At 34.9% G+C, this 13,855-nt stretch overlaps 1 protein-coding gene across 6 annotated transcripts; it reads right to left on the reverse strand.

Moving 5' to 3' along the window:
- Positions 1 to 1,153: 1,153 nt before the first annotated feature.
- g2e3 (G2/M-phase specific E3 ubiquitin protein ligase) lies at positions 1,154 to 13,855 on the reverse strand. 6 transcript variants are annotated; one of them, XR_015512468.1, is made up of 15 exons: positions 13,677 to 13,855; positions 13,508 to 13,555; positions 13,290 to 13,387; positions 11,904 to 12,005; positions 11,696 to 11,820; positions 9,998 to 10,160; positions 9,812 to 9,918; positions 9,548 to 9,664; positions 8,974 to 9,098; positions 8,732 to 8,840; positions 6,072 to 6,376; positions 5,815 to 5,996; positions 5,670 to 5,735; positions 2,352 to 2,563; positions 1,154 to 2,269 (listed from the first exon to the last, which is right to left on the reverse strand). XR_015512468.1 is itself a non-coding variant. In XM_087288684.1 (15 exons), exons 4-15 carry the CDS (start codon positions 12,000 to 12,002, stop codon positions 2,022 to 2,024), a joined length of 1,965 nt encoding a protein of 654 aa, XP_087144810.1. In that variant the 5' UTR covers positions 12,003 to 12,005; positions 13,290 to 13,387; positions 13,508 to 13,555; positions 13,677 to 13,855; the 3' UTR covers positions 1,154 to 2,021.

Below are 13,855 nucleotides of genomic sequence, written 5' to 3' on the forward strand. Positions count from 1 at the left end.
TTTTACCTGGCTCAAAAATATTAAAGTTAAATTAACATTTTTCTCTTTTGTTCAATTATTTATCAGAAGAAAACAATCACTGTCTTTTAAGTTATTGACAGGCACATTTCAGTGTTATCATTTGCCTTGTTTTATGGATTTCAAGACCTAAGGGCTTTATAGAATTGTATTGTTTTATCCTTATTTGAGTCTATGAAAATAAAAAGTAATAGTATTATAACATTTAAACTGTGATGATCCAAAGTGGGATACAATTCAAATATTGCATGATCATATTTTTTTCAATATGATTAGCCCTAATTTGTCAATCTATTCATCCGTTTATCCATCCCACCATGTATGAATTTGTCTTTATATCTGCCTATATATTCATTTTTGTCAATCCCTGTATCAACTTGTCTATATATCTGGTTATCTATTCATCCTTTTGTCTACCAATCTATCCAGTTTGTCTATTTACATATCTGTTCATCCATCCATCAATGTCAATCAAATCCATCAATTCATCCATCAGTTTGTCTATCTGCATATTCATCCTTTGGTCTGTCTATCCATCATCTTACATCTAAGAAAAAGTACAAATGATTAAAAAATATGAAAAAAATGATATAGCTAATTTGGACCAAAGCAAAATGTTATTAATAGGTTATTAATAGTATAAAAGTTAAAAAGATGATTTTTTAGACAATTCTAGAAAATCAATAAAATCTGTCAGTTTGCCCATCTGACAATATACAGTAGTCCACATTTTAAGTGGACCAAAACCTCTTATCAAAGTTCTCCTTAAGCTAGTGAACAACTTAATCACTTAAAACAATTCTAACAAACCTTCCTCCACTTCAAATGTTGACTACACTGTATTCATCAGTCTGTCTATCCAGTTATCTATCCCTTTATCTGTCTTACATTGATCAATGCATCTATTTGTTTGTCTTTGGCTAGAGTCTGTTTATATTGTCCAGTCCTCAATCCATAAAGTCGTTTATGGATGAATGGCAATCTAGACAGACTTCAGTTAATCAGATGGATGCATAGATAGTCTATCTAATTGCTCTGACTAAAAATGTATATCAGTGTTTTGTTGATGTGATGGACGTGTGCATATTATTTGATAGGTGATTTTAAGACTGATTGAAAAAAACATTCAGGTAAGTACATTATAAATCCATTCATTATTTAATAAAAGTAAACACAGTAAAAGAAAGTTAAAACAAATAAGTTATAGCAGTTATCGAGTTGTCAAGATATCAAACAAAGACATCAGGAGAAATAAAACTGTACAAGAACAAAGACATACCTGCTTAAATGTGATTCTAATGGAAATGACAAGCAAAGCAGACCAATTCATTCAGTTACTACTTCATTTGTGGTGACGGCATTTTGCCATTAGCAGTGTGGCAAAAATCTTGCAATTGCTCCATCTTGTGGCTACCAGAAAATTATAAGCGCGTCAATTTAAGCTTTGCAGTTTTTTTTTTTTTATAAGAAAAATCAAAATTAAACAAAGAACATAACAACTCATTACTACTCAACTACTTTGAGCTTTGGTTTAAAAACCTCTGCACTTCTAAGCTAATAAAATCAATATCTAAGCCATTCAAAGCAACATTTACAATAAGCTATTTACATTTACATGCTCATGACCAGCTTTCCCAATCTCTTCAAGTCTAAATTGATAAGAAAAGCACACATATAATCTTTTTTTTTTTTAAAACAAATTTTCCATGAGTCTAAGCTTCTGTAGAAAATATTACCTCAGAGTTTTTCCTCAATAGTTGAGTGGCTCAAATTGTTTTGAGAATTAAATTGGATCAATAACCGAGACCATTTAAACAACACAGAGTTCATCAAGTTCTAAAACCTGCGTTTAACTACTGATAAATAGAGTGAATCATTTACATTAATGCGATTTAAGACTGTTGATATAATACTCGCTAACTGCAAACAAAAAGACTTTTAGCACCATTGTAAATCATTATGTGAATCTACACCATGACTCTACTGAAACATCCAGCTCGGCTTTAAATGTCCTGCATAACTGAGAACTGACACACTGTGTAATCCAAATGTTTCTTGAAGAGCTGGTAAGAGGGTAGAGTAGGCAGAATGAGATGATTGGCATCACAGTTGCTCTGAGGAAAAGCACACAAGTTGTCTGGTGAGCTGAGGAATGAGATGGACGGAGTGGGCTTGAATCCGATGGCTGGAACCAAATCTGTACCAGTGGCAAATGTTAGGAGGTCCTCCAGCGATGCTGCACATTGACCCTCTGAAACACAAGAGAAGGGTTAAAATTATTCAAAATGCATTGATTATTCTCTTCATATTCATCCAAAATGTAACACACAGACCTTCACATTCATGCAGATACTGTTTCCAAAAGCTTATCGTGGTCTTTTCTAGAACTTGTTTTTCTTTTTCTTCTGATAACCGGGTTGTGAAGAGCTCCATGACAGATTCAGCCGTCAGCCTTTCCACAGGTCCACAGAAGACTGGAAAGAACGTCTCTGAGCACATCTGGACCTGCTCGAACATTCCTAGTGTCCTCAAACCTTCACGGAATCTGAGGAAAGAAATTTGAGCTTGAATGAACATTTGCTCACAATGAAGAGAAATGAAGGTGCTTTAAAACATTATGTGGATACACTAGAATTAAACAGATTGGGGTAGGTAAAATTAAAGAGCTAATAATTTTATAATAACTAATAATACATGTTCATGAATGCATTTTATTTGAAATAAATGCAACAATTCAAAATAACTGTGTTCTATTTGAAGTTATTTCACATTTTTGTATGATTCTAATGCAAACTTTCTAGCAGTTATTGCTCCACTTAACTGTTCCACTGCCTGCTCTACTTATAGATGATCATATTTTGTCTGTTTTAAATAAAACAGTCCTTTAAAAAGTGACTGTTTTAAATAATGGTTTACACAAACAGCATCGTTGGTTTACCAAAAAAAAAAAAACTAGAACAAAAAAACAAACAAACAAACAAACATTATTATGTTGCACTACTACACTTGTTTTTGGTTTTATTGTAAAAAACAGAAACAAACAGAAAACAAGTTAAACGAGAATCGGCAATATTTTATGGCACACTAAAAAATAAAGTTGATTTAGAATTCAAAAATGTTTTATTATTATTATTTTTTATAAATTGAAATTACACTTCATATTTTTCAGATTTTCATAGCATATGCATCATTTCTACCTCTACCAAATGGTTGATATTTTAGAAATTATGGGATGTGCTGAAAAAACAAATGCTTTGAGTGTTTTAACTACCGCCATTAGGAATTAAGAAATGCAATCCACATTGTTTTTGGTGGGGCAGTTAATGTGATCACAGTTTAGAAATTACTATCGAATTTTTAAACATTTTACTTTGGTTTACCACAATACAAAAATGTTAAGATTCTATACTAATCCAGGTTTCTAATATCTGACAGTATAATGCAAATGCTATTGGTTCTGTGACAAATTACATATTCTAAATGCAAAAACGTAAATGACTTTAATTAACATTCTATGATGGATGGAAAAAAAACTGTAATCATTTCAATTTTAATTTAAATAAAACATTCTTCATTTTTGTCATTCATATTTAAAGTCACTTTTGATAAGCTTAATGGAAACGTACTAAATAAAATAATGGATTTCTCACTAAATAATAAAAGAGAGATCGTACCAACCAAATTGTTGAACAGTAAAATATGTTCAATTAATGTTATAATTATGGGTCTTAAAGATGTAAAAATGAAATGCGAAAAATTACATATAATAATAAAAAATAAATAAAAAAATAAAAATTCTACAGACACAGACAGACAGACAGACAGACAGGCAGACGCACGCACGCACGCACGCACGCACACACACACCTTACAGAAGACAAAAATAAATTATCAATGCAACAATGTTATAAACACAAAATTTTAGTTCATGAATATTTCGAATAAGTGTTGCTTGATAACATTTATTAAACTTTATTTAAAAAGGCACCAATTTTACCCCTTTTACAAAATGTAATATACGCCTTTGGTGTCTTCAGAATGTGTCTGTAAAGTTTCAGTTCAAAATACTCATCAGATAATTTATCATATCGTCCAGAATCTGCCCATTTTGCTGTCTGAGGTTAGTGTAGCTATTTTTGTAGCCTGTGGCTTTAAATCCAAATAAGCTGCTTCTCCCCGCCCACTATTTTTATTACCTTTATTACAAACGGGCTCTGCTTTAAAAACATTTTAAACTTATAAAATTAATTGATGTGCAGCTGATCACAGAGAGTTGTAACATGTATCTTTGCAAAAAATGTTCTGTGGACATGTGTATACAAGTTTTTATGGAGACAAGGCACCTGTCTCCATAAACCGCACTCCTACATCTCCTTGATGTGGGCCTCAAAATTACTGGGATTTGGGTTGATGGACTCAAATTTCTGCCTTTCAATCCATCCCAGCATGGATCAACATTTATCCTTTTTCTCATAACTTTATTAACATGATTATTTAATTCAGTATTTAATCATTAAATGATTTAGACTAATAAATAAAGTTAACACATTGCTTAATATAATATAAGAATGTTCAGTGTATTTGCCTGTCTTTTTGTCTTTCTATTTTAACTCTACTTTCAGGAGCCACCAAACTAGATCAGAGGTCACGGAAACCTCAAGTGGAACTGAAGGGCTTGATGATTAAAAACAACTGTTTTCCTATTTGTATTGCTATGTGTTACTGTCTAAAGTGAATTTGATATTATTGTTATGTGTATATTCAGTTTAAAGTGATTTTTATAGACTTTGTGTTGTAAAAATATAGCAGTCTAAATGCTGTTTATACCAGTTTTGAACTAGTTCGATAAGACAGCTGAGAGTATGAAGAAACAACCTTGGGTTTTTATAACAGATTGTCACTTGCGTGTATATATTCATCCGATGGGTCAGTTCTGCAGTTCTAAGACCAGTTCATAATTGTCTACAGGCGGCTGACCTGACCCAAACCTCCTGTTGCCATCTGTACATAATATTTTAACTGTCTATCTTTGTTTTAACCAATCTGAACCTGTTACCTGAATCACACTCTTTCTGGTCTTGTGTAGAGAGTATAATTGATGTTGATTTATGATTGTAAGCAGAGCGGCCAAGGAACTTATTGCGAGTGTTGAAGCTGGCTTCTGTTGATGAAACTGCAAACTATCTTCAGTAAAACTTCTGACTCCGGCTCTACTTCATCTGACAGACTGGTCATTCTTTGAGTTGAAACTGTAAATAATCGCTATTTTAACATAAGGAAATTTAAAAAAAAAAAGGGGTTTATATCACTCCAATATGACGGTTGACACTATACCTACACACAGTTCTGTCCAAACAGTCTACAAAAGTTGAACTGTATCATAGGTGCCCTTTAAGGATCACAGTGCAGCCCCAAAATCCTAACTAATCTTAATAATTTCATACTGTCTTTATTATAAATCAATCACTAGATTTGACACATTTGACCCTATAATTATGCTTTATACATGCTAAGATATACTTCTTAACAGTTTAGATTACAAACCTTTGCAGAGGAAGCTGCAGTCTGATGATCAGGTAGAAATTCAGTACATCCTCCACCAACATGTCTTTCTCAGAGAGTTTGCTGATCTTCCGCCAACAGCCTGCAGCTTCCAAATATTGTGATGCTGACTTCATCGCATGTCTCAGCTCCTTCATTGACTTTGCTTCTGCGATCTAAAAACACAGAGACACTATAGTTTAACATGTGTACAACAACCATTAGGTTCTCAATAAGTTACACAAATAAACTCACTTGTCTGATTTTGTGCCCAAAAGCAGTGTCTCCGAGGTCTTCTAAAGTAGGCCTGTAGTTTTTGGGATAGTTGAACAGACTATGATACAGTGCAGGAGAGAAGAAGCCCAGTGGAGGACCTCCGTGAACCAAAGAGAGGGCCAATAGACTGCCGACATCAAAGTAGAGATCGTCCCTCAGAGCTGTTGCACACACAACAGTTGTTAGCTTTGTTAGTGAAGGTCATTTCTAATTTAAAAAAATGGGTTTGAATGTACCTTTTGAGTTCAGAGCCAGGTTTTTAGCTCCATCGGATCCCTCAAAAATGTCTGAGACCTGCAGTTTTGAAACGAGACGCCTGAGGAAGCGACGCTGGTTTCTAATGTTGTTGTTCAGTTTGTCCTTGGAGAATTTGACAGAAAGTGTGCAGCAGGGATTAAAGTCACTTTGGCGCAGCACCTGCAGAGCTGCTTCCATCACGCCACCATCATCATCTCCCACCAGCACCTCTGTGAACTGCTGCTGTGAGATCTGACAGGCCAGATCCATTAAGACCTCCGGAGAAGTGGCTGGCACACACTGCCTACAAAACAATGACAAAGCTGTTACTACTTTGCCTCATAATAGTTCATATGTGCACTTAGTGATCAAAACACAGCCAAAATCATCTAATAAATGATCTTAATTGTGCATTTAATTAGATAATGCTTTATTAAGGTTTGGGGTCAAAAGGAGTTTTAAATGTTTTAAAATCAACTTCTTTTGCTCACCAAGGCTGCATTTATTTCATCAAGAATACAGAACAAAATGTAAAATGATGAAATGTTATCGCACTTTAAAATAACTGTTCAAAAGCAGTTTATCATTTAATTTAATCATTTATTCCAGTGATTTTAAAGATGAATTTTCAGCTTCATTACACCAGTTTTTTTAGAGTCACGTGATCTTTTGGAAATCACTCTAATATTAATTATCATGATTGGTATTAATGGTAATAGTAATAAAAGCATAATTACTTGAGCAATAATTTTATTTTAAACTGTATACAATAATCAGAACTGTGCCCAAGCGCGTTTCCTGGTTTGTTTGAGAAGTGGGGGTGCTCTGAATCGGGCTCATGCGCAGTTCAGTTGGCCGGCCCTGGCCCGGTTGGAAGAGGTGTGCCATAGCGCAGTTCAGTTGGGCTTTGCCGCGGTACGCTTGTAGTGTGAGTGCAAAGTGTGCCTAAAGCAGGTCGCACACCAGAAGCGTCGCTCGGCGCCGCAACACGGCACGCACATGACAGTTTAAAGTATCACACACCAGACGCGCACATTCGAATGATATTTAACATGAAACTAATCAGATGGCGCTCTGTGGCGCGGCTGAAAAATGAACTGCGTCCAGAGCCGTGGCCGGGCGCTGCCGACTTGCGGCGCCGGTGTGTGTATCCTGATAGAAACCTATGTTTAGAATTCTAAAATGCATGGCGTGCCGCCGAGCGGCGCTTCTGGTTTGCGACCTGCTTAAGGCTAAAACTGAAGACGAGACATGCCTTTTAAAGGACTGTTTAAAGGACTTGTTTATTAAAGACGCAAATCCCTTACTGCGCTTCAGCTGCACCTTCAGCAAACCTTTTAATGCCTGCAGCACGAGGACTTTATGATTTTATATGAGCTTCAAAAGCGACTGATCTCGTCTGTGAATTATTTGATTGTCTCTGCATATCAAACTAATACGATAAAACTAAAGAAATCTCCACGGTTCTGAGAAAGAGAACTTCTCTTCTGTTAAACTGACCAGTGCATCATCGATGATGTGAGCATGCTTCGGCTTGGATGCAATGTGAGTGCAGGCTGTTGGGGGAGAGGGGAAAAGCGTGCTTCGGCATGGTTCAAAACAACTGTACATAGTGTGAAAACACCCTTACTATGCATAAACATTTACTACTTTATTGTACACATGCATGGATTCACAGCTTCTCTAGCTATTATGTTTATAAATGTATACATTTTATACCTATAGATTTATCTTCCCCTGACCCACTCCCAAGCCTAACTAGAATCCCAAAACAACGATTTGCCAAATACAGGGTTTCCACACTTTCATGGACATCAGATTTAAAAACTTTTTAAAGCAGCATTCATTTTAAATGAAGCACCTCTGTACCATGAATGTCCTTACTCTACTTTGTTTTTCACTCACATTTTAACTTTAACATTTTACTTACACTTAATATTTACATTAAAATGTCTAAAATTGACCGTTTTTAAATAGTCATGTTTAAATAACTTTAGTAAAATTTGTTAAAATGTGCATTATTTGTCAGTGTTGTTGTACAAGATGTAAAGGCTTTGGTAAAGATTTGGTAAAGATTTTTTTTATTTAAGACTTTTTCAGTTTTTCCATTCTGTTTTTGACAGCAGCACAGTATAATTGTTGAAATAACACTGTAAACAAGTTTTATTGCAAATTTAATTCAAGCACTTTCAAGTACCTATGTTTGATTTTAAGTACTTCATGGACCTTGAATTTATATGTCTGAAATGTAAGTACTTCCAAAAAGCTTAGGAACCCAGCAAGTAATTAAAGTATTTACTCACTTACTCACTATCCTTCGGCTTATTCCCTGATTTATCAGGGGATCGTCACAGCAGAATGAACCGTTAATTAAGACTCTGGCATGTTTTGTGCAGCAAATACTCTCCCAGTGCATTTATTTTCATGGAATTTATTTATAAATGTTAATTTTGTTGTTAATAAGAATAACCTTTTTATAGTAATATTTAAACAGTAGTTTTATTTGCACAATATGCGCTTTACACAATTACTATGTAATAAGAACAACAAACTTAGTGACAGTTAAACTTACCATACAGCAAAATGGTAAATAAAAAAAGGGTTGTAAAAGATCAAGAATATTTTGGACTTAGAACAGATCCTATCAATTTAAAAATACCTTTTAGCGACGATTGAAGAGTGAATGTCAGAGATCGATTTAAACAGCCTCTTCCTCTCTTGTCTTATAGCCAGTGGCGATTCAACATGATTTGGCAATGGCAATGAGGCTGTAAAAATAATGAAAAAAAAAAAAAAAAAAAAAAACTGAGGTAAATTTAAAACCTAGAGTGAGAGACACATCCAAGCACATGAGGCTGTTCTATTATTCACCACAAAAATACAACAGTTTAGAGAACTCACTTTTGCCCTCAGCTGCAGTTTTACAGTCAGCACACATCCAGTCAGCTTCATAAACTCGAATATTAGAGCACTTTCGATGAGTTCCCCTGGATCCACACAACTTGCAGAGAACTATTTCAAAATACCTGTTAAGAAAAGCCGTTTCTTAATTGATTGATAGTTACAATGTTTTTCAACCAAGGTCAGTGTACATTAATCAACATTCCACAAAAACGAGACCTAAATGAGCCCAAAGTCAAGTTTCGAAACAGATCAAGTTTACTATATTTTTTAAATATCACTTGTCTATAATTTTTAAATATTTAACAATAAAAAGTCATCAAAGGCAATTAATAATGCATAAATAATAAATACTTCATATGATAAAATACACAACTAATAATTATACTAATAATAACATACAAGATAAAAATCTAAAACGGTTTAAATTTTTATTTCTGATCAAATTTCCTATCTAAATAAATAAATATTTCATTTAAAGTCTCTCCAACATAAAAAATGGAGCATTCCACAAGTATATGTTTCTGATTTCATTTGATTAATTTGGGATGACTGAATGAAAAGCACTGATTACCCTGACTGTGAGCTGTGTTCACGACCTTTGTGACACAGACACTTCACTGCATCACAGCGGTGGTAGACCTGCAATAACTCTACAAATGCATTCTCCTCCAGTTCCCAAGATGCATCACTGGAAAATAGAAAACAATGTAACTAAAAGCATTATTTGAACATTACTCCAGCAAGCAGTGAATAACAGTGTTACAAATAAAACATTAGGATAAACAAGGTAATAGAAATTCGAATGACTAGAATCAATAGCAGAAGGATTATTTACCGCTCTGGTATATATATTCCCATTCGGAGCATTTCCTGCTGAAACTGCTCCTTGTTATTGCAGAGTGTGCATTTAAAGAAAAACATTGCGGCGCTGTGTGCATAATTCTGAAACACAAGAGAGGAGGATCTGGCTCAAAGTTCTAACTTAGATTAACATGTTTAAAATAGTGGTTAAAAAGATTACCTGTACACATTTCCTGTGAAACCAGCTTCCATGACATGCAGGGCATTTGAGGACATGATAGGAGAGGATGGGTTCAATGGGATCCAGACAGATGGAGCAGGAGTGGGGCAGACTGTGGCTGGAGTCACAGGACTGAGTAGGCGCATGCTTTTTACAGAAAGACCTGCAAAAGATTGTCATGATCAGTACCAAGAGGAGCATTCGTAAATTTGACAACAATGATGCTGCTTTTAAATAGGTTGGGGTCGCTTGTTTTTTTGTTATTCAACAAGAAATGTTATTTGACAAGACAGTTTTTAACAGCTGTCGCATGATCCAAGATTTGGACACCCCTGATCTGAAGGATACTGAAGACTGGAGTAATGGCTGCTGCTAAACCTAAGATACTTATTTTAAAGGCCAATTAATAGCACTGACAGATGCAGGCAAACATACACTACCTGACAAGACAAAATCTTGCTGCCTATCCACGTTTTAGGAACAGCAAATAATAACTTGACTTTTAGTTGATCGTTTAGAGTCAGAAGTAGCTTATATGAAAGGCAAAGGCCTCTAGATTATGCTTTTTTTTTTTTTTTTTACCAAAATCAAATATAATCATGCCTTGATTTTTAATTATTTAATTAGGACAATAAGGTCTGACTTTGCTTAGACAAAAGTCTCATCTTTTAACAGAAATCATGTACAGTATAGAAAATAAAGTCATGGTGCAGTGGAAAAACAAATAGTATTGTGTATGAGCGCTATCCTGCTGAAGATTTGCCCTTTCCTGTGGTTTGTAATGTAATGGGCAGCACAAATGTCTTGATACCTCAGGCAGTTGATGTTGCCATCCACTCAACCGATCTTTCTCATGGCCCATATTGAATGTAAACCCAAACCATGATTTTTTTTTTCATTAAACTTGAATGATGTTGGGTTCCAATATATCTACTCTGCAGTATCTGTAATGATTAGGATGCAGTTCAACAGATTTACCTTCTGCCACATTTACAAATGATCAACTAAAAGTCAAGTTATTGTTTGTTGCTCTTACAACTTGGATCGACAACAAGACTTTTGTCAGGTAGTGTATACAATCATTAGATTATAGCATGCTACTTCACAGACATTATATGACACAAGTGACTCCACACACACTGATAAGGGTAACAGACTGATCCAACAAAGTGTCATTTGCCTCGGTCTGTGTGGTGTGAACTGGCCTTACAAACATGTACTGGGTTAATGCATTAGATTCTGTTATTATTGTTAGGATCCTCATTTGTTCAGTCATGAACAGATGTAAAAATAAATCCAGAAGCAGCTTAATTCAAGCCTGTAAATGAAAGCCAAAATTAAATTTGCTGCTTATTTAAAGCAGGGGTCACCAATCTCGGTCCTGGAGGGCCGGTGTCCATGCAGGGTTTAGCTCCAATTTGCCTCAACACACCTGCCTGAATGTTTCAAGTTTACCTAGTGAGACCTTGATTAGCTTGTTCAGGTGTGTTTGATTAGGGTTGGAGCTAAAATCTGCAGGACACCGGACCTTCAGAAACAAGTTTGTTGACCCCTGATATAAAGCAACAATGGAGAATTTTCATCTTGTAGTCTGAACTTTCCTTTTAAATATACACATTTTAAATAATATTTTAAAAGGCTTCACATCAATACTTTCTACACCATCATCTTGCTATTCACAAGGAACAACGCACTTACGGAAACAAGCCTGTGAACTGGAAAACAAACTCCTGCTCTAATCCACAGGGCATGTGGACCATTTGCCGACAGCTTTTGATGGAGCAGCCCACTGAAGCACCAGCCTTTTTGCAATGAAAGCATCTCTGCAAGTAATAAAGTGACACAAGTTTCAAAAATGTTTCTGAGGTGTTAAACAGAACATGGCAAGGGTAAAATATTTACTTACCAGCCTCGATGATCTGCGGATCTCCTTTTTAATGTCACCCACAAGAAAACCATACACGTCTTCATCTTCCTCTCCTCTCTGGCATATTCCACTAGACATCAGCTGTAACATTAGATTAAAAACTTATCCTTTAGAAACTTTAGGGATAAATGCGTATAGGTTTTGGTGATGGGCTTCAACATGTACGTAACAGTCCAAGATTTCTTGATTGAAAACAATACATTAGACACAATCTAATATATGGTTAAAAATTACATTAATCTAATATAAAAATTAAAGCCAGAATGCAGTTGAACACATTTTTTTAATGTCTTTGACCCATATGTAGTATTAGCCAACTATATCTGTGTAGGGGTAGATGAAGGGGAAAACGCTCTTTTTCCTCGAAGACAACAAGAAATAAAGACTTGGCAGTTACAACTATGAATATTATTATTTTTTTTATAAATTAGTATATTGGAATTATTTCTGAAACATCAGGTGACACTGAAGCCAATTCAACCGTGCTTTCACAGGTATAAATTACATTTTAACATAGCAAAAGTCTGCTCAAGGCATTCGAAAAATGTGGAAAAAATATTAAGAAGTCTTTATTGACATGACTATTTCTTAAAACTGCCATGTTAGTAAAGGCTTTTTAATATATATTTTTTTTTTTTACATTTTTTGAGAGCCTTGGACTTACTTTTGTTGTTTATTCCGATGAATCTCTAACCTAAAGAGCACTGACACATTATTTAAGCTACCCCTGAACACTTTTTGTTTGATTTTACATTTTAACATTGTTCACCCAAAAACTCCAATTTACAAGTGGTTCCAAATCTTTATGAGTATTTTCTTTGGTTCTGTTGCACAAAAGAATACATTTGAAAGAATGTTAGAAACCTGTAACCATTGGCTTCCACAGTAGCAAAAACACTACAGACACTATGGAAGTCAATGGATACAGATTTCCAACATTTTTCCAAATAATTCCTTTGTGTTCAACAGGGGGAAAAATCAAACAGGTTTGTAACAAGTCAAGGGTGAAAAAACTGATGACAGAATTTTCAGCTTTGCCTAAACCATCCCTTTAAAAGAGAAAATAGATCTTTTATTGTGTAATATTTCATAATATCACAATTTTACTATACATTTGAATTGTACATGACTTGTCTCAAAAAAGACTCTTCCAAACTTTTGACCACCAATGCATAGTTTTGTTATATATATATAATTTACATATAAATGGTCCATGTCTTGTGTACTCAATTTATTCAGGACACATAATTCAGGATAACGTTACATTAAGGTAACAGATCGGTAACAGATAAAAGACAACAGGAAATGCTTCACTCAACATAAACATTAAAAAGCAAGACTAAACCAAAGTTGTTAATTTCTCACCAGACAAAAAAAGTGGACAGCCAGGTTGTGCTGCTCAAGGTGAACCTTCTCTCCATACTTCTCTTTATTATTCTCAGATCTCTTACATAGACAGCAAACTGCAGAACAAACGCAAAATATTAAAATCAGTCAACGTCAACGAGAATATACCTTAGCACATTCTGTTATCGTGAGGATTAATTCTGTTGCCATTTAAAAATGCACAAAAACAAACTTACTGAGATCTCTGTCCTGCAGCTTTATTTCAGCAGACTTTTCATTTAACGCTTTCATTTTTAGGTGGGGAAGTCAAATGTAAAGTTAAATTTTAAAATGGCGATTTAAAGAGCCCCAAGTTAAAGGCTAGCAGTACATGGCTAACGTTAACCTACACGGCTTCAGACTCACTTTTTCGCGAGCTTTATCTTAAAGTCAGTCTTCTTATTCCATCCGATAGAAATATACATATTCTCCAGGAAAAGTCGAGTTTTTAATATTACTTTAGAGACATTCGTGCGCGTAAAAGTGTAAATCGCATTACACAAATTCAAACTTCGCTCTGCTCGTGAAAATCCTCCTCCGCGCGC

The sequence above is a fragment of the Danio rerio genome, chromosome 17 (genome assembly GCF_052040795.2).
Source record: "Danio rerio strain M-AB ecotype USA chromosome 17, GRCz13ab, whole genome shotgun sequence".
In the NCBI taxonomy this organism is placed as follows: Eukaryota; Metazoa; Chordata; class Actinopteri; order Cypriniformes; family Danionidae; genus Danio; species Danio rerio.

What these genes read in the sequence shown, in the direction of transcription:
- g2e3 (XM_087288684.1), bottom strand. Translation starts at nt 12,002, where the DNA reads ATGTCTAGTGGAATATGCCAGAGAGGAGAGGAAGATGAAGACGTGTAT. An exon ending in TCTTCAATCGTCGCTAAAAG is followed by an intron (nt 6,377 to 8,731) that starts GTATTTTTAAAT and finishes ATTGTTTTGTAG; the next exon opens with GCAGTGTGTGCCAGCCACTT. An exon ending in CCTGGCTCTGAACTCAAAAG is followed by an intron (nt 5,997 to 6,071) that starts GTACATTCAAAC and finishes TGTGTGCAACAG; the next exon opens with CTCTGAGGGACGATCTCTAC.